The 20,270-nt window shown below is 36.5% G+C and overlaps 1 protein-coding gene across 1 annotated transcript in view; it reads right to left on the bottom strand.

Annotated features, from left to right (window-relative positions):
• The window catches only part of SEC63 (SEC63 protein translocation regulator), a 70,944-nt gene that overhangs the window by 12,077 nt on the left and 38,597 nt on the right, over positions 1–20,270 (bottom strand). The window contains exons 12-17 of the mRNA XM_021008087.2: positions 18,228–18,382; positions 17,543–17,690; positions 14,663–14,745; positions 8,110–8,169; positions 7,639–7,809; positions 4,035–4,193 (exon numbers count right to left, since the gene is read on the bottom strand). Of these exons, the coding sequence (XP_020863746.1) occupies positions 4,035–4,193; positions 7,639–7,809; positions 8,110–8,169; positions 14,663–14,745; positions 17,543–17,690; positions 18,228–18,382 (776 nt within the window). The remainder of the gene's footprint in view (positions 1–4,034; positions 4,194–7,638; positions 7,810–8,109; positions 8,170–14,662; positions 14,746–17,542; positions 17,691–18,227; positions 18,383–20,270) is intronic.

Genomic DNA, 20,270 nt, shown 5'->3' with positions numbered 1-20,270 from the left:
GAAAAAGGACCCACATGTACAACAATATTCATAGCAGCTCTTTTTGTGGTGGCAAAGAATTGGAAATTGAGAGGATGCCCACCAACTGGTGAATGGGTAAGCAAGTTGTGGTATATGAATGTAATGGAATACTATTGTGCTATAAGAAATGATGAACAGGCTGACTTCAGAAAAACCTGGACTTGTATGGTCTGATGCTGAGTGAAGTGAGCAGAACCAAGAGGACTTTGTACACAATAGCAGCCACGTTATACAATAACTAATATTGTTAAACTGAACCCTTCTCAGCATTATGAGGATCTAAGACATCTCCAGAGGCCTCGGGATGGAAAATGCTGTCCACATCCAAAGAAAGAACTATGGAAGTTGAATCGCTATCACTTATTTTTACCTTCTGTTGAGTTTTGTTTCATCTTTCTGATGGTTCCTCCTATTGGTTTAAATTTTTACTTACAACTTCACTAATGTGAAAATATGTTTAATGGGTATGTGAATGTAAAGCCTAGATCAGATTGTGTGCCGTCTTGGTGAGGGTGTGGGGGGGGGGAGGAAGGGGGAGAAAAATTTTCAACTCAAAAGCATATGGAAGTGATTGTTGATAAACCAAAATAAATTAATAAAATTTAAAAAAATAAAAAATAAAGCGTATGCAACAGACAACCTTCTCACCATTTTTATTATCCTCTACTGATTTCCAGGTCATTCAGTCAATTTAAATGACTTTATCATACATTCAAGTCTTTCTCTTTCTCCCACTTTCTACTTTTAGCTTATTAATTTCAACATTCATGCAGACAATCCCTCTAATTCCTGACCACAACATTCTTCATCCTCAACAACCACCTTTCTTCACCTGAGGTAGTCTCACACAAGGCATGGTTACAGTATACCTTAGACTTCAATATCTCATGGAATTATACTAGCTCCAAGTTTCTGCATATTCAAATTCCACTCACCAACCCATAAACCTTAGTCTTCCATCTGTCACATTCCTCCATTACATCAAATGTAGCCTTTTTCATTCTCAATGGACCTTACCTGTCCCTTGACATTTTCCTAATTTTCCAGTCACTCCTGTGCTATGGTTTCATTTGTTTCCATACACATACAGCTCTGACTCCTTACTCTGCCACTGCTGCACTGTTGTAGTCACCACCCAAGAAGCCCTCACTCAACCCCACCCCCAACCTTCCAATATTCCCAGCGTGCTAATTCCTAATCCTGGGACCATCTGTCAGCCAATTTCTCTGCTACTGCATTACTGCTAGTAATGGACAAAGTCTGGACAAAAATCACAAAAAGCAAGCTGACTTCAGCCATTATAAATTTATAGGTATAACCTCACAGCTGGGCTTTTATTATTACCTAGGTATTCAAATGCAGAAGAATGGAAAAATTTCTATATTCCCTGTAGTGCCAGTGCTAAATCATTTCTCCCTTAAACCCCTGATCACCTCTCACTCCCACAACAGATGACCTAGCCCCTACTTTACTGAGAACACTGAAAGCATTCCAGTAACTTGAAGTACCATCCTTTCTCCTCTGAAGTCTCAAAAGAGGTATCCTTACAATTCAATGCCAAGGATAATCCCTCTACTTATGTTCTTGGATTGCATTGTCTCTTGCTTCCAAGGACCTTAACTCTCTTCTCATTCCCTTTCACTTATGCATCTGCAATCTTTCTCTCTGCACTAGCTCTTTCCCATATGCCAAAAATAAGCTTGGGTCTACCCAATCTTAAAAAGTCTTCTCTTGATTCTTTTACCTCATATAATTACTCTCCAATTTTTCTATTTCCCTACAATTCCCTACCGTCCCCACCCCACCCCACCATCCATAGTGAAACATCTTGAAAAGATACCCTACAAACAAAACCTCCACTCTGATACCACCTACCTTCTCAATCCCTTGCAATCAATCTGGCTTCTGTCCATAGCACTCTACCCAAACTAATCTCAAAGACCAGTGACTTCACAATAACCAAATTTAATGACCTTTTTCCAGTCACTACCCTCATCAATCTGACACTGTAAACCATGTTCCCCCTCCTAAACACTCTCCTCTCTTGGTTTAAAAAAAAAAGCATTATTGTGGCACTCCCAATCTTCTAACAGATTTTTCACTGTTTCCTTTACTGATGACTTTTCTTCCCATTGCCTCAAGGAAGTACTCCCCAAAATTCTCCCCTCATCCCATTTCTCTCTATACTCTCCTTCTTGGTAATCTTACTCACTCATATGATTCCAACTATGACTTCTAAAGGGATGACTCCCAAATCTTTATTTCTAATCCTTCCTCAGAACTCTTTTCTAGGCTACAGGATCCACACCACTTTTCTATTGGACAACTGTCCCTGGGTGCTCTAGATGTACTGAAAATTCAACCTATCCAAAACCCATTTATCTTCCCCCCAAAAAAACAAGTTCTACCTTTTTACTTCACCATTATTTGTCAATAGTACCATCATTTATCCAATCTCCTCACACAGGAAATCTTGGTGTTATCTCTGACTTGCCTCTTATCTTTACTCTTCCAAACAGTTACCAAATCCTATCAAGTATATCTCCAGAGTATATCCTAAATCTATGTCCTTCCTCCCTCTCACCCTTCCACCCTATTTTCATTACCACTACCCTCGTAGAGTCCTCGATAATAGTGAACATCTATACATCACCCTAAAGTTTGTAAAATGCTTTACATATATAGGGTATCCCAAAAACGCTACTACAGTTTAAAGTTTTATGAGCTTAAATGTACTATCTCACTTGCTCCTCATAAAGAGCTATGATTATCACCCCCATTTTACAAATAAGGAAACTGAGACTAAGGGGATGACTCGCCCGTGATCCCAGACAAGAGCCAGAGACAGGATTAGCCCTCATCTTTCTGATTACAAGTCTAGCACTCTTCCCCTCTACTACCCTACTGCCTAACCACTTTCCTCAATGACTACAATAGCTTCCTAACTGGTACTTCTGCCTTTATTGTTTCTCTCATCTAATCTATCCATTAGTAATCTTATGACAAAATATAGTAATGTCACATTTCTGGTCCAAAACCCTAAACTGGATCCTTTAAATGCCTACCAAATAAAGTTCTGATGCATACTATGTATACTTTTCTTATTTTCTAATACTACTGCCCTTCATGCACTTGTTTGCCATCCCCTCTCTATGACATAGACTTTCCTCAAGCACAAGCATTTGCTTATATTATCTGCTAGACCTAAAATGTCTTGTGCTGCCTGTTTAACAATTTCTTTAATGTTCAATTCAAATACTAATCTCTTTATTGAGTAATGAATTCCTCTTCCTTAAACCCTACACAACACTATAATTAAAATTATCACATATACTTTTATATTTCAGTTGTGCCACATAATGCAACTAGACGTGAAGTCCCATGTTTCTAAGTTTTCCACCTGTCCCATTTCCTTGCACAGTGCTCTGGACACAATACACACTTAATTTCTGTTTGAACTAAACTATTAATATTGAATCAGTAGTGGTGTGCTCAGTACAGAACATTTACTGTGGATTACTTGTGGTTGGCTGTCCATGCATTCAATGTCCTATACTGTTCTCTGAAGTAGTATCAGCTTTTCTCTTACTAATCCAATCAGGATTAGGAGACAGACTTAAGGAAAATTCCAAGGTATAGGACTTTCTAGTTCACAACTCACTTCTGGTCATCTGGTAAACTTAGTACAGTTTGTCCCTGCATTCCACAGATTGCTGCTAGCAGAGAAGTCACAGTAGTGGACCACCTCAGACCTAAGACCTTTTCTCTGGTAAACACTGGTCTAGTGATTAAAGAATGGGTTAAGGAGTGAAGAATAAGATCTATTAGACTGTGGCCCAACTTGCTTTCTGACCTTGACTAAAAATTGCTCATTATAAAGTAAAAAACCAGATAATTATACTATTAAAAGGACATAGTTTTTTTTAATGTTTTTAATGAGGGGTTTTTTTTCCTCATATGAGTAAACAGAGGTACAGTTCAGAAATCTAATAAGTTCATAATATAAGGCTTACTGCTTCATCATCTTTGTTCTGTTTTTCATCTTGTTCTCTGTCAGAGTCTCTGTCACTTCCATCATCTTTTTCACTTTGAGAGTCCCTATTTGTTTCTTCTTCCTCAGAGTCACTGCCTTTGTCAGATACATCGTCATCATCTTCTTTTATAGCAGCCTCCTAGGAAGAAAAGGAAGCCACAGAAAAACACTTAATTACCTGGGACCAGAAAGGGAAAAAATGTTACACCCCAACTAAGGAATCCCAGCTTAACTGCCTCAGGTAGAAAACTCCTTCAAGACATAGCTTAGTTTTGTTTTTTTTATCTTTGTATCCCCAAACCAAGAACAATAACAGATACTCAACAAAGTTTCACTGAAATGAATTGTGAAAAAATATTATTCAAGTGGCAAACTACTTAGGTGAGACAGTGTTGTCTGAGTAATTTAAGGAAGAGGCTTTCTAAAGTCTGCTTTCAAATGAAATGCTAACAATGTTTTTATTTAAAAGTTTTAAGATCTAATAGATATTTCAAAATATTAAATATTTCTGCATTGTTAATTTTATGTTATCTGCATTTCATACTCATTACTTGGTGGATCCACCATTTTGTCAGTGTGGGTATTTACTTCTCCCACAGTGATGACAACCTATCATCCTGCACTCAGCCCCTCTGAACTTAGTGAAGTCTGGTCCCTGATGACAGATGTATAAACTCATCACTAAACACAAATTCAAAGCCCCTTCCCATCTACTAAAATAGACTTAAAATGCAGGGATGCCTCCATGCTCCAAAGAGTATGATTCTATTGGGCAATACATTTTTTATCCTTAAAAAAAATTTTATTTTTATACTTAGAATATACCATGGTTATCATAAGGAGGGTAGGAGGTCAGGAGGTCCCCTGCTCTCACTCTCTGGGAGATCATATTAATGGTTGTTGGGTGGGGAAAGACAGGGAGATTGTGTATGATGAAGGCATTTTCCAAGAAACAAGTAAAGGTGCTACTTAGGGGAGAACACAATTGCTCCCGAGATTATCACTGGTACAGAAAGGAGGTTCCAGGCTAGGATAGCAGAAAAGTGGGGCTGTATTGAGTATTCGGTTACTCCCTTTCCCCATTCCCAAAGCTGAAGCTGAGACCTAAAAGAAGGAGAAACAGGCCTTCCCCTTTCTAGTCTAATTCACAGGCTGGTTTTGTGATTTTCTTAATAAATTTTAGTTATGAAACAGTAAAAACATTATTTTTGTTTTGTTGGGATTTCTATACCCAACTGTGTAATATATTCTTCCCTCTTTGAATTAGTACAGATGAGAGTAAGGTTCAAGCATTGTCCTCTCCCTACCATTTTCTCCTCCACTATAAAATAAGTCTTATTTGCAATGCCTTTTATGTGAGATAATTTTCCCCTTTCTCCCTTCTTCCAATACATTCCTCTTTCTCAGCCTTCTGTTTTTCTTTTGAGAGCATCCTAACATCATAATCACATTCACAGACTCTGTCTAATTAGACCCCCTCTAACTGCCAAAATGATAAAGTTTTGGGGAGTTATATGTATCATCTTCCCACAGAGTGAGTATAAAATAGTTTAACCTTAGTAAGTTCATGAATTCTCATTCGCGTTAACTTTTTCATGTCTCTCATTTGAGTCTTGTATTTAAATGTCAAAATTTCTATTCAGTTTTAGTCTTTTCATCAGGAATGCCTGAAAGTCCTCTATTCATTGAATATCCATTTCCCTCCCTGTAGAATTACTCGTGGTTGCAATTCTAGCTCCTTTTGCCTTCTAGAATATCATATAACAAGCCCTCTACTCCTCTGCACCAGTAGCTACTAAATCCTGTGTGATACTGACTATGGCTCCACAGTATTTGAATTCTTTCTGGCTGCCTGCAGTATTTTTTCCTTCACTGGAAACCCTGGAATTTTGCTATATTCCTAGGAGTTTTCATTTTGGGATTTATTTCAAGTGACAGGCAAATTTTATTTCTACTTTGCCTTCTGGTTCTAAGATATCTGGGCAATTTTCCTTTATAATTTCTTGAAACATGCTGTCCAGGCTCTTGTTTTGATCATGGCTTTTAGCTAGTACAATAATTCTTGAATGATCTCTCCTTGATCTATTTGCCAGGCCAACTGTTTTTCCAATGAGCTATTTCACATTTTTTTCTATTTTTTTCTTTAATTCTTTTGACTTTGTCTTATTGTTTCCTGATGTCTCAGGGAGTCATTATCTTCCACTTGCCAATTCTAATTTTTAAGGAATTATTTTCTTCAGAAAGGTTTTATATTTCTTTTACCAACTGGCCAATTATGATTTTTAAGAAGTTATTTTCTTAAGTATTTTTTGAACCTTTTTTTTTACCAAGGTATTGATTCTCTTTTCATAATTTTCTTGCATAAGTCTTATTTCTTTTCCCAATTTATCCTCAACTGCTTTTACTTGATTTTTAAAATCTTTTTTTTTTGCTTACTTTTAATCTCCTTATTTAGTTCTTCCAGGAATTCTTATTGGATCATGTACAACCTGTAGTTTTCTTTGAGGTTTTGCTTGTGGACATGTTCGTGTCATTGTCTTCTGAGTTTGTGTCTTGAACTTTCATGTCACCATAATAGATTTTTATGATCAGTTTTTTTTGTTTGTTTATTTTGGGGGGGGTCATTTTTTCCAGCTATTTCTTGTCTAGGAACTTTATGGTACAGTTGGGTTCTGCTCAAAAGGAGTAGGGGTAAAAGGAGTAGGGGTAAAGGAGTAGGGGTAAATGGAGAGGGGTCATTGTCCCAAATTTCTGCCTTTTCCATGCTGCTGTTTCTACAGCTAGTTCTGCGGGGGCCTGTAAGTTTTCACTGCTTCCAAGGTGGTATGATCCAGGGAAAGGTGCAGTCACACTTACTTGGTCTGAACTCTGGTCCTTACCCACCTAAAATCTCTGTTTTCTTGCAACTACAAGCACTCCTCTCTGCCCTAGAACTGCAACCCAGAACTAGTTAATGGGTAATGGAACTGCCTGGTCCTATGCAAGTACTAGGAAAGGGTTCCTCTGGAATCACTGAGCAGCTGTTCAATATCCTTACCACTCCCGGGCATTAAGAGTTCCTGTTTCTAATGCTACTGCTGTCACTATCTCTTCCACGTCCCACAGCTAGAGTGCACTAAGCTCCAGTCCCCACCTCAGTGTCAAAGGCCTCCCCTTCTGATCTCCCAAGTTGTCCTGGGCTGGAAAAACGTCCCATCCCAACCTTTCGTTATTTATGCCACTTTAGAATTTGATCTGATGCATATTTTAAAGTTGTTTAAAGGGGAATATTGGGAGAATTCATCTAGAATGTTCCTTTTCCTTGGCCATCTTGGCTGCACCCACCACCTCCAAAAAAATTTTAAGTACTCTATAGTGATGAGAAAATGAATCATTCTGTGTGCATGTGTATTTTAGTAACCTGTGACAAAATGCTGAGTCATCACTCTCCCAGATGCAACCAATTTTGGAAGAAAGGTAGGAGGATGGAGGAAGGAGAAGTACAAAATTATTAACTTGCTCAGCAGCTACTACTTTGGAGTCTTTTCCCAATTCGCTTAATAGAACAATGAAAATGACAATTCAACTGCACAGAGAATACTTACACTCCCAACAACCCCATTTGCCTGCTTTTGCTTCTGCTGCTTTGACTGGGGCAATGGCACAGAGGCTGCCTTTTTTTTCAAAGGTTTCTTTTTTTTTGATTTAGCAGTTTTCTTAGGTCCTTTACTTTTCTGCTGCCATCCTTTCGTCTTATTCTTGTTGGCATCACCTTGCTACAATACACCAAAAAAGGATAAGTGCAAAGTATAGCACATTAAAAAATACATATACCTACAATTAATTTTTTATGCAATCATCTTAACTACACATACACAAACTGAAAACTGTGGTAATGGATATGTTTTGGAAGTTAAATAAGTAAATTTTTAGATTAAAAATGTTATAATAAAAGCTTTTTTTAAACCTCCTAAAATCTACATGAATAAGTCAATCAGTTCCCCAAATAAAAGATTATTTCTTCAACCAATTAGTGCAGATGCTATCATGAAAGCCCAAGTTCTTAATTAACTTGCCCCATCTTCTGCCAGCTGCTCTTCTGCAGCACAGATAGACTGTTCCTTTTCAAATACTTCCTGAGGGGAGAAAAAGGGAAAAAAAGAAAAACACTTAAGTCAATTGCTAATTTACTACCAAATAATAAAGCATTTTTACAGCAAAACAATACCAATAAAAGGTGTTTTCACCCCTCAACAACACTTTATCTAATTATAAAAATATACCTCCACTGCTTATAACCTATCATATCTACCTTGGAAATTTTTAGATGTGCAGTATCAATATGAATTTCTTGAATGAAAAGCACAATGTAACAAAGAACAGTTAATTCATATTTCACTGCAATTCTTAATGTGTCTTTAATTGAACATATAAAATATTTCATTTAAATTTTATTTTAGCGTAATTCCCAAGAGTTAAAACATGAATTTTTCTATTCTTTTTAAAACTTGAGAGAGTGTGAAAAGCCAGGTATTGGAGTCAGGAAGAGACTGGGTTAAGTCTCTGCTCTCTCACATACTAGCTGTGACTTTGGACAAATTACTTAATCTCTCAATGCCCTAGGCAACTCTCTCTTAGGCAGAGGTTCTTAACCTATGGTTCATGAACTTGAATTTTTTTTAATACCTTAATTATTTTATTACAATATAATTATTTCCTTTGCAATCCTTATATTTTATTTTATGCACTGAAAAACATTCTGAGAAGTGATCCAAGCTTCGTGAGCTGCCAAAGAAGTCTGTAAGAAGGCTATAAAGTTTCAGAATAATTGTTTATCTGCATTTTTGAAGGAAATTTCCTCATCAAGTATTCTCTACAACAATGAAATCACAGATCCAGACCAAAGAAAAGATAATAAAACCAAACTGTACTAGCAGCATTATTTTCTGAAATTTAAAACTACAATGAGCTTAAAATAGTTTACTCAGCAAAATAATAAATAATTACAAAGCACTATAAAAATAGATTACATAAAACTGACTGCATCTTTAAAATGTTACTGTTTTCTAACCAGATCAACTAAAGAAGACCAAGGTGATTAAGGTTCCATAATAATAGGATTTTAATCATAACAAGAAGAGAGACACCAGGTTGCAAAGAGATGGAATAATTATGGCTTTTACAGCTTTAATGTCCTTTCCGATATAATTCAGCTAAGATACTTAAAAGAGTATCAGGGTCCAGTATTAATTATAGCAAAATTTTGGTACAACAGTCAATCTGAAAAGTCTTTTTGAATTTACTTTGTTTTTTATCTCAACTTTACTCGGATTTCCATTAGAAAATACTGCTATTCAGAAAACAAGCTAGGAAGAATGATTTCAAATTGAGTGTATACAGACAGTTCTTGCTTTACATATGCAGATAGGTTCTGTAGATTTCTACATAAAACAATTTTTACATGCAAATTTGCCCACAGATATGGTTGAAGGGAAGGAGGCAGACAGGAAGGGGTCTGCATGCCCATGGAGGGTGAAGGTCAGGACACAGTTTAAGGGCATGTGAAGACCAGGGACAAAGAAGCAAGAGGAAGACCATGGGGGAGCCAGACATGTGGGGGCCTGGTCAGAAACAAGAGGAAGAATACAGAGAAGGGGTAGATACATGAAGGCCAGGATGACATGCAAGGATAAATAAGCAGTACTCAAGCGTGGATGGACAGAAGACAGACATGTGGGAGTGAGAAAGGACAAAAGTCTCCTCTCTCCACATTAGAAGTCTCAAGACAAGCCCTCAATCAGCATCAATGGCAGTCTCTCTGTCAATCTGTTCTTCTGCTTTCACTTGGAGGGTTTTTTTAAGGTTTTTGTTTGTTTGGTTGGGTTTTTTTGGAGGGGCTGGGAGGCCTCAGAGCACAAAGCCAAGGGACAGGAGAGGAGAGAGCGAGAAAAAGAGAGAAAGTGACAGAGAGAGAGAGAGAGAGAGCGCGCGCGCGCCGAGAGAGAGAGAGAGAGAGAGAGAGAGAGAGAGAGAGAGAGAGAGCGAGAGAGCGAGAGCGAGAGAGCGAGAGAGAGCGAGCGAGAGAGAGCGAGCGCATAAGTACAAGCCCAGAGCACTGTACTGTACAGTAAAGTTAACATAAGTCTTTTTTTTGGAATGCAAATTTCTTTCATAACTTTTTATGTACAGTCAAATTTGAATAATGCAAATTTACATAAAGCAAGAACTGCTTTTTACATTTTTCGAGGTTTTTATTGATCAGCTTAATTTCTTTTTTTAATTAACTTTTTTTCAATTACCAAACATTTATTTTCTTTCCTACTCATCTTCCCAGTACTCCAAGGAGGGAAGAGATGGGAATGAGGGATGATGCCTAGCACTGTATTTCCCAGTTCCTTTTTTATTTTTACTATTTGCCAAAATGTTGGCCAATTAATGCCCCAGAAACAGTAAATCAGCATGCTTGACTTTCTGCAGTCCCCACTAGGTTAATTAGTTCCTATCCTTTATCTTCGACAATTTGCTGGATGTAAGGTGACACCAAAGAGTTGTTTCGATTTTCATTTTTCTTATTAGTGACTGGGAACAATCTTTCATATAACTATTAATAGTTTGTAATTCCTCTTTTCATAAGTGTTTATATTCTTTGACTACTTATTTATCAGAGAATATCTCTTGGTCTCCTATATTTGTGTTAATTATATGTCTTGGATTTTAAACCTTTATCAAAGATATCTGATACAAAGATTTTTTTTTCCAATTAAAAGCTTCCCTTATTCTAGTTGCATTGATTTTGTTCATGTAAAAGCGTTTCAATTTTATGTAACTGAAATTAGCAATTTTATCTTTGTGATTACCTCTGTCCTTTATGTTTGCCTTCCTCCTTCTTTCAAGGAATCCAAAGTGTTTTTCATATCTAAATACTCTTTTTCTTTAGATGGGAGGTAATAATTATGCCAGATAGTCTAGCAATTGTCTCTTAAGCTTCAATGAGTATCCCTAACATATTAGTGTCAGACCTGAGGGCCAGCAATCTGAACATACAGGGATTTGTTATAATATATGCTAAGAGCTCACTAAATGGCATAATCACATAATCACTAGCTTATCTAATGTTTCGTAATGAAATAAATACTACTTATTGTTGATCAAATCAATCAATCATCAATATTAAAGCACATTAAATGCTTATGATGTGCCCAAAACATTGTCTCTTTGCAAATGGGAACAAAGGGAATTGGGAACATTTTTCTCGACAAAAAATGGATATAAAGCTACTTTCCTTTATCTAATTAGATTTGTTGTGATAGGTAAATAAATAGTATAATAATATAGACATCAATTTCCCACAGCTGTACCTAGTTAAAGAAGAAGAGAGTACACATAGCATCACAACTTTACTTAGACAAGAAATATCAAGTACTAGGGAGCAGATGGGCCATTTCCATGCCCAGAACTAACATTTGAGGAAACAGGTTCAAGAAGCATTAAGTGACCTCTATAACTGTCTTCACTACTGACCACTGTAATACTCCTCCCTCTTTTCCTGCCCCCAACCCATATTTCTCTATAACAGTTCACCTAGCTCTCCCTATACAGCTTCCCTCCCCTAACCCCACCCCCACCCTCAACCTAGAAAACATGCCAAACTAAACTCTGACCAGGAAAGCCAAGAAAAAGTCACAGTGAGTTATTTTTCCAGCCCAGGGTAGCTTAAATGAGGCCTACTGACACTGGGGTGGAAGCTGGTCTTGAGCATATTGAAGCAATGCCTGTATATGGAACAAGGAACAAGTTCCAGAATTATAACAGTGTGGCTCTGAGCCCAAGAGCAGAGGTGGGACTCAGTTCTAACCTTTATTCCACACATAAGACTACAGTGGAATAATTTAGGTCAGGAGATCAAACCAAAGAGGAGCCAGACATTCCGAATCTGCAGAACCTTCCAGCTAGCCAACTATGACTGAGTACAGCAGCACTCTACAGAAACTCAACATTTCACAAGCTAACAGACCCAAACCAGGTCAGGAATTTGCAGAGGGCAAACCAGGAGAGTAGTGAACAGACCTCTTACCAGATCACACCACTTGAGAAGCACACAAAAGCTTACAGACCCCTTTCTACTGAAAGCAATAGGACATTAAAAAAAAAATCTCAGGCTAGACATCCCACACAAACCCTCAGAAATGAGCACAACCCAATTCAATATTAAGTAAAAGCAGGTTGGAAAAATGAGTAAACAATAACAACAACAAAAAAAGAACTCAACCACAAAAAATCTACTGTGGTGACAAGGAAGCTCAAGATACAAACACAGAAGACAATGAAACTATCTACAAGCTAAGCCTCAAAGTAAAATACAGATTGGACACAAGTCCAGTAAGAATCCCTAGAAGAAACAATTTAAAAAGGAGCAAAAAAATTATTCTTAAAATCAATTAAGAAATTGAAGAGACGCCCATAGATAGAGGAATGGCTCAACAAGCTGAGGTATATGGTTGTAATGGAATATTACTGTGCTATAAGAAATCAAAAAATGACTTCAGAAAAACTTAAAAAGACTTACATGAACTGACACAAAGTGAAATGAACAGAACCAGAACACTGTATACAGAAACAGCAATATTGTAAAATGAAGAACTGTGAATGACTTAGCTATCTCAGTAATACAATGATTCAAGACAATCTCAAAGGACTCATGATGAAAAATGCTATTCACCTCCAGAGAAAAAAGTGATATTGTCTGAATACAGACTGAAGTATACTATTTTTCACTTTCTTTTTTTTTTGTTCAAGTCTTCTTACTCAAAATGACCAATACAGAAATGTTTTACATGACTACACATGTATAACTTATACTGTTTACCATCTCAGGGAGGGGGTAACAGAGGGAAGGAGGGATAGAATTTGTACTCAAAAGTTAAAAAAAAAAAAGATTAAAAATTATTTTTTTATATATAACTGGGGAAAAATAAAATATTTTTTTAAAAAATCAATTAACAGCTTGAAAAAGAGGAACAAAAAAAACACTGACAAAAATAACTCATTAAAAATCAGAATTGACCAGATGGTAAAAGAATGACAAAAACTTCCCTGAAGAAAATAACTCTTTAAAAATTAGAACTGGGCAAGTGGAAGTTAATGACTCCATGAGACATCAAGAAACAATAAAACAAAGTCAAAAGGCTGAAAACTTTGAAGAAAATGAGAAATATCTCATCAGAAAAACAGACAGAAAATAGACCAAGGAGAGATTATTTAAGAATTACTGTATTACCTGAAAGCCACAACCAAAAAACAAAGGACCAAGACATCATATTTCAAGAAATTATAAAAAAAACTGCCCAGATATCTCAGAACCAGATGGCAAAGTACAAATTGAAAGAATCTACCAGTCACCTCCTGAAAGAAATCCCAAAATGAAATTCCTAAAAATATTACAGCCAAATTCCAGGGTTCCCAGGTCAAAAATATTACAAGCATCCAGAAAGAACTAATTCAAATACCATGGAGCTATAGTCAGGATCACATAGGATTTAGCACCTTCTACACAAAAAGCTTGGAATGTGATATTCCAGAAGGCAAAAGGAGCTAGGATTACAGCCATGAATAACACCTACCCAAAAATGATTATACTCTTACCAAGGAAAAAATGGATATTTAATGAAATAGAACACTTTCAAGCAATCCATGATGAAAAGATGAGAAATGAAGAGAAAATCTGACATTCAAACAAAAGACTCAAAAGAAGAATAAAAAGGAAAACACTTATCAGAAATTATAAGGGGCTAAACTAGGATGAGTTATTTACATTCCTATATGAGAAGATGATACATGTAACCCCTTATTACTATGGCTGTTGGTGGGAGTCTACTTAGACTAGAGGGCATGGATATGATAATCTCAAAAGCAGAACAAAGAGTGAGAAAGAAGAATGTACTTGGAGGAGCAGGGGAAGAAAAGAGAAAGAATGGGGGAAATTATTTCGCATAAATGGAGTGCACAAGGAAGAATTTATACAATCAAGGAAGGGTGGGGGCAGGGGGTAACACTTGAACTTCACTCTCATCTGAACTGGTTCAAGGAGGATATACAAATACTTAACAGCAAAACTCCCAGGAATAGAGGAAGAGAAAGATCTATATCCTAACCCACAGGTTAAGCTAGAACCAGGGGTGGGGAACCTGCAGCCTCGAGGCCACATGAGGCCCTCTTTATCCTCAAGTGGGGTCCTTTGACTGCATCCCAACTTCACAAAACAAATCCCCAATTGTTTTGACACTTGGAAAATCTTCATTTACAAATCCATCTAGTTAAAGTCAATTATCACCACTAAAGACTAAATCTAATGTTTCATTGTCTGATGAAGGTAAAACTTCAAGTTCTTGAAGGCTACACACTAGTGGAACACAAATGGTGGCATATCCTACCAAGCTGGAAAGGTTTTCAGTAAGGGCCCAGGAGAGAAGAAAGGATGAAGTGCAACAATTTGCATCAGTGAAAAAAGTATCCACACCAATGAAATCACAGAAAATTTTAAGGTAAAAGCACCACTAAAACAAATCTAACCAAAAAGAATACATTCCACATTTTTAGATTCATTAAGCAAAGCAACAAAGAATTACTCACCGCCATTGTCTGCCTTGTCAATTTGACCAATACTGTGACAAGGGATCCTACGGTGATATTATTACTATCTTCATCATCTAATACTGTAAAACAAAAGGAATAAAGTGTTAAAAAATGAAAATCATGAGGCTCTTAGTTCTAAGTCAACCTAATCAATAAAATTTCAGCAAAACCAACTCAAAGCAGAAGCCCTATGAATTTAATATTTTGGTGTTCACCAAATAAACTGGAATTCAAACATTAGCTAATACAAAATTACAATTCTGTAATAGCCTGAAAATTATACAATAATTTTGTATTAAGCTGGCATTACTATATTCTCTTAGGAATTAAACTTATAGAGTAGAATCACAGTGACTAACTTACTGTCTTCTATGACACTGTAGTGTCCTGGTTGTAACCTTTATTCTTCTCCAAAAATGTGGGCATAAGCCATGGCTCAAGTCCTCAGCTCTGTTTGCTCTCTAACTCTCCCTCTTTCCAAGACTTCATCTATCCTCACTGCTTAAATTATCACTTATAATACTACAATGCTAACCTTGATTTCTCTCCTGAGCTTCAGTCAATAATTATCTGCCTGAGGATCAGCAACTACAGAGCTACTAATGGTTTTTACATTTTTAAATAAAGTTTTATTATATTTAAAAATGAAAGACCATTCTTAGCTCACAGGACATGCAAAAACAGGTTTTGGGGGACCCCGATCTACCTGGATATTCTGCCTTCATCTCAAGCTCAAGTATCTCTTAGTTTCTCTATTTTTGTTGCCTCGTTAACCTTCCCTTGAAGGTTGGAAGGCATTCTTGATTCCACCTCTTCCTTTCCCACTATTTCCAATGAGTTACTAAAATCATGCTGTGATTTATCCACTGCCTCTGCCTCTCTAAGGCTTTCACCCTGTGAATACATCCTACATTCTGCTGCTAGATTAACTTTCTTAAAATACTACTTTGCATACTTCAGCCCTCTTTTTCAAAAAACTTTCAGTGGCTCCCCACTGCTTACAAGACAAAACACTGACATTTAAGGTTTTCTACATTCTGACCCCTACATCTCTTTCCATTATTCTCTTCCGCATTCAACTATATGAGCCTTTGAAACTGAATTCATCCCATTAATTAATAATCTTAGCGTTCCATCATTCAACTAACTATAAATCAACCTATTATCAACACCCCTGTGGCATATAATGCCTATTAAGCAATCTTAATCAGAGCACATACCCCAAGTCAAGTTATTTAGTCCTTTGTCCCCCTAGCCTAGATGCATATGCAGATGGATTAAAAGATCAGGGAAACCTTCATGAAGATAGGAGCACTTGATCTTGCATTGAAAATTTAGCAGGAATTCCGAAGTGAAAAGGAAGAGTACAAAAAGGGCTAGAGATAGGGAATGGCATGAGGCAAGAAAGCACAAAATATATTTGAGGAAAATTAAGTAGTCCAGTTTGGCTGGAGCTTAGAGTACTTGATAGCAAGGTGAGTTGAAGTGTTAAGGATAAAAAATAAAGGCTGCCTCCTCCAGCTCTAAAATGTTACTTTCTACACACCTATTAATAGCAACAATTTTACCCCATAAAGGATATTAAGGAAAATAGTTTTACTTCTTCCTCAAAATTGAGCCTAAGGAACAAATATGAGAGTAAACACAAAAAATAGAGTAGAACAATGTAGAATACGTTTACGTCTTAGTTCACCACATGAAAACTATCTTTCTTTAAAAGATATGTAATTTGGAGCAACAATTTCTTTTATCTCACAATAGCAGTATTTCTAAACTTTGAGAATGAAAAATCCTCTATCACTACAGAAGTCTATATTCTTTGCAAAGTTAAGAAATGGATCTTAGTGCTATGTTGTCCGTTTCTATCCTGCCATGAGAGCCACATGGAGGAACACGTAAATGTGTAGGCTGAAAAACAAAAGAAAGATAAGGCAGAGGTCCAAGCAAGCCGACTGTATTGACAACAGAATGGCACCTGGATGAAGCCTTCAGAGACAGTACCTTATAGAAGACTTCACCAAGTTCCTATCATCATCTGAATCCTCCCTGACACATGACACTGCAGATTTACTTACTTCAAATCAATTCGTACAAATCAATTCACTTAGTTATGTGCTGGAAGTCTCCCAACTTTCTGGACTGAGTATTTTCTCTGTGCATGAGAATAGCACTTGAATAAGAGATCTTCTCTGCTTTTTTGGGTGGAAAAAAGTTTTGGTTTTGGCTTTTTTGCAAATTGTTCCATAAAATGGACTGTTCTCCCAAACCTAAGTCTCATATATATATTATTATACTAAGATAGCACTATACAGTCAGTCAGTAAAACTTATTAAGTGCTTATGTATCAGGCACTGCGCTAAGCATTGGGATACAAAAGTAGAAGAGAGTCCCTGCTATCAAAAGTTCACGGTCTTATGGGGGAGACAATATACAAGTAACTATGTACCAACAAGCTACATGCAGGATAAATTGGAAATAACCAATGGAAAGAAGTCACTACAATTAAAGGGGATCAGGAAAGACTTCCTGTAAAAGGTATGATTTTAGTTTGGACTTGAAGGGAGCCAGGAGGCAGATCTAAGGAGACAGAGTATTCCTGGCATGAGGGGATAGCCAGTGATCAGGAGATGGAATGTTTTATTTGAGAAAAAGCAAGGTTAGTGTGACTAGATTCTTGTAGGGGTAGAGAGGTATAAGATATAGTTCCAAAAAAATGTCCATCATCTATTTTTTAAAATACATTAAGTTCTCCTGACATGTGGGTTACAAGTAATGTTAGAGAGGGGAAAATTGTATTTTTTTATTTCTTAAGTAACTATATAAGCACTAATATTTCAAAGGGGCAACAGTGTTCATTGATGTAACACAGTCACTTACCCTGTGATTTTATGTCCATAGTCACAAATGGAAAACTACCAAGGACAGCCATAACCTCTTCATATTTCTCATCTTCTAAGAAGTGCAGTAAGTTGCGGCGATCAGATTCTTTTAAACTCACCAAATCCTGGATCGTTTTGATTTTGAACTTTAAAAAAAAGAAAAGAAAAGAAAAACAAGCTAAATAAGTCTATTAAGTATTAATGGGGGGAAATAAGCATTTTAATTAGATCTTCAATGACTTGAAAAAACGTTAAGCTACGTGTTCCATATTTTATGCTTTTCAAAGTATTGTTTATTTAGAATTTTAAAACATCAAATTCAACATTTTATTTGACCTTTTTCTCAAACAGAGCTAAACTGTTTGAAGGCACACAATGACACTTTGGGAAAAAAATAATTAAATGAATATTAAGATGCAACAACCAGCTTGATTATTACATATTACCATACAGTAACCTGGCAACAAAAAACATTTTCTAGAGACCATTTCATTTTTTTAAAAAAAGTGTCACTATACAATTATATCAATGGTGTCTGTCACCACTACAAAAACAACACAGTGGTTTCTATCTACCTGTATTAGAAACAAAAGCTATTCTCTTAAGAGTATTCAATGAAACCAAGACTAATCCAAACATGCAAACACTTATTTTAAAGAACCAAAACCTCGTCAACTATATACCTTTTTATGATTAGAAACTCGTCTAAGATTGTCCTCTTCAATATGAGGGAGCTGAAGAAGAGGAGATTTAAATTGCTGAAGGCCTTGAACAGACATCTGGGAAAGCTTCATGCAATTCTCCAGGGAACCCAAAGTTGGAGCACGAAACTCCCTTTCTTAGAAAGAATTAAAAAAACAAGGCTGCACTTTTTACATGCTTTACAATAAGTTAATATAACCAACACAAAATAAAGCAGAATCAATTTTGACATTTATACGCTGAAAGAAATAACATTATTTTATATCCAGCAAACCTCAAAGAGGAAAAAGTATACCTTCCAAGAAATAAACAAGAAAGGAAGGGTACTGTAAAAAATAAATTATCTTTTCAAAGGTTCAAAGAACACCCTGCCATAACCACTAGTTTGATAGTCACTTCTACTGACAGCCATAAGCTAACATATTCCTTTGTCAATAGCAAGAACAAGTAGATGGCATGGTAAGAATTTAGGTATCTTTGTTATTCTTTCCTGTGTTTTGCAAATAACTCTATAATGCTGATAGAAGAACATAAATTCATCTCACGAGCAGCTAAAGGTAAATTTTATCTTAAATTTAGATGTGCCTTTCTTCTCCTCTTAGAATTTCTCCCGTATCGACATATTCAAATCTTATAAAGCTAAATAAAATCAATCAGCACCTTTTCAAGAAAACTATCGCATTAAGTAGATAAGGCAAACATATTGTCAGCTTCACGAAGAAAATGAATGTGTTTTTAAAAACTAATCATGGTCTCACAATTTTTATTTCTGGAATCCTTTCTTCCCACTACTAAATCCTTACATACTCTTCAGAGAACATGAGACTTTATTATTTATTAGTACCAGTTCACTCCATAATTGTTAAGTCCCAGACTTTAAAAAAAAAAAGACAAGAAAGAATTACTCTAACTTCACTTTTACAATGGAGAATTACCTAACACCAAAAGAGTCTAAGGGAAAGAAAAGAAAGAGACAGGGTAAAAGAATTAAAACATTCAAACCTAGCAGTAACACTGAAATAAAACCCTAGGAAAAGAAATGTTTTCTTTGGAAAAAAAATGTTTATTTACCACTTCTATGTATATGACATCCAGACCTAATATCTAGCCCTAATCTCTCCCTACAGCTCTAGTCAAACCTGTGTCCCCTACTCTTTTAAGGATCTAGAACCTATCCTAAAAGCATCACAAACTCAATGGGTCCAAAACATAACTGATTATCTCTTTTCTCCAATCCTCTCCAAGTTGCCCCCACTCCAGCTTTCCTATTACCTTTGACAGCAACATCCTTCCAGTCACTCACACTCCCAATTTATCATTTTAGACTCCTCATTCTCATGCTCCCCACATATTCAATATGCTGTCAAATCCTGTCACTTGTATCTCCCACGTTTCTTATTTACATTTATTTCCTTCCACTCACATAGCCACCGAGTGCAGACCCAAAAGTCTTCTAATTCATCTCCCTCCCTCAAGTCCCTACACACTCTACCCTTCCCTCCACTTGGCAGCAAAGTGATTTTCCCATAGCACAGTTCTGACCATGTTGCTCTCCTCCTTAATAACTCTAGCAGCTTCTTATTACCTTCAGGGGCAAATATAAAGTCATCTATTTGGCATTTAGAGACCTTCAAAACATGGCCTTTTACTACTTTTCTAGTCTTCTTATATTTTATTTCTCTCCACATACCTGTGATTCAGCTACACTGGACTATCTGATGTCCCTTACACATGATATTCCATGTCTTCCCACTGGTTGTCCCCCATGCCTGAAATGCTGTCCTTCCTTACCCCTTTACCTGGCTTCCTTCAAGACTCTGCTCAAATCTCACCTTCCTCAGGTCAATCGGGGTACATATACTGTATGTACAGTTACTTACATTTTGCACATACATATTTACATGTTGGCTCCCCCATTAGAATGAGTTCCTTGAGGGCAACAATGGTGTTCTTGTCTTTCTTTGTACCACCAGTGCTAAATCAGTGCCTGACATATAATAAGCCCTTAATAAATACTTATTGGC

Source organism: Phascolarctos cinereus, unplaced genomic scaffold (genome assembly GCF_003287225.1).
Source record: "Phascolarctos cinereus isolate Bilbo 61053 unplaced genomic scaffold, phaCin_HiC Scaffold_5;HRSCAF=322, whole genome shotgun sequence".
Lineage (NCBI taxonomy): Eukaryota > Metazoa > Chordata > Mammalia > Diprotodontia > Phascolarctidae > Phascolarctos > Phascolarctos cinereus.
The sequence above is the reverse complement of the archived record's forward strand: the minus strand, read 5'-3'. Positions and strand labels throughout refer to the sequence as shown.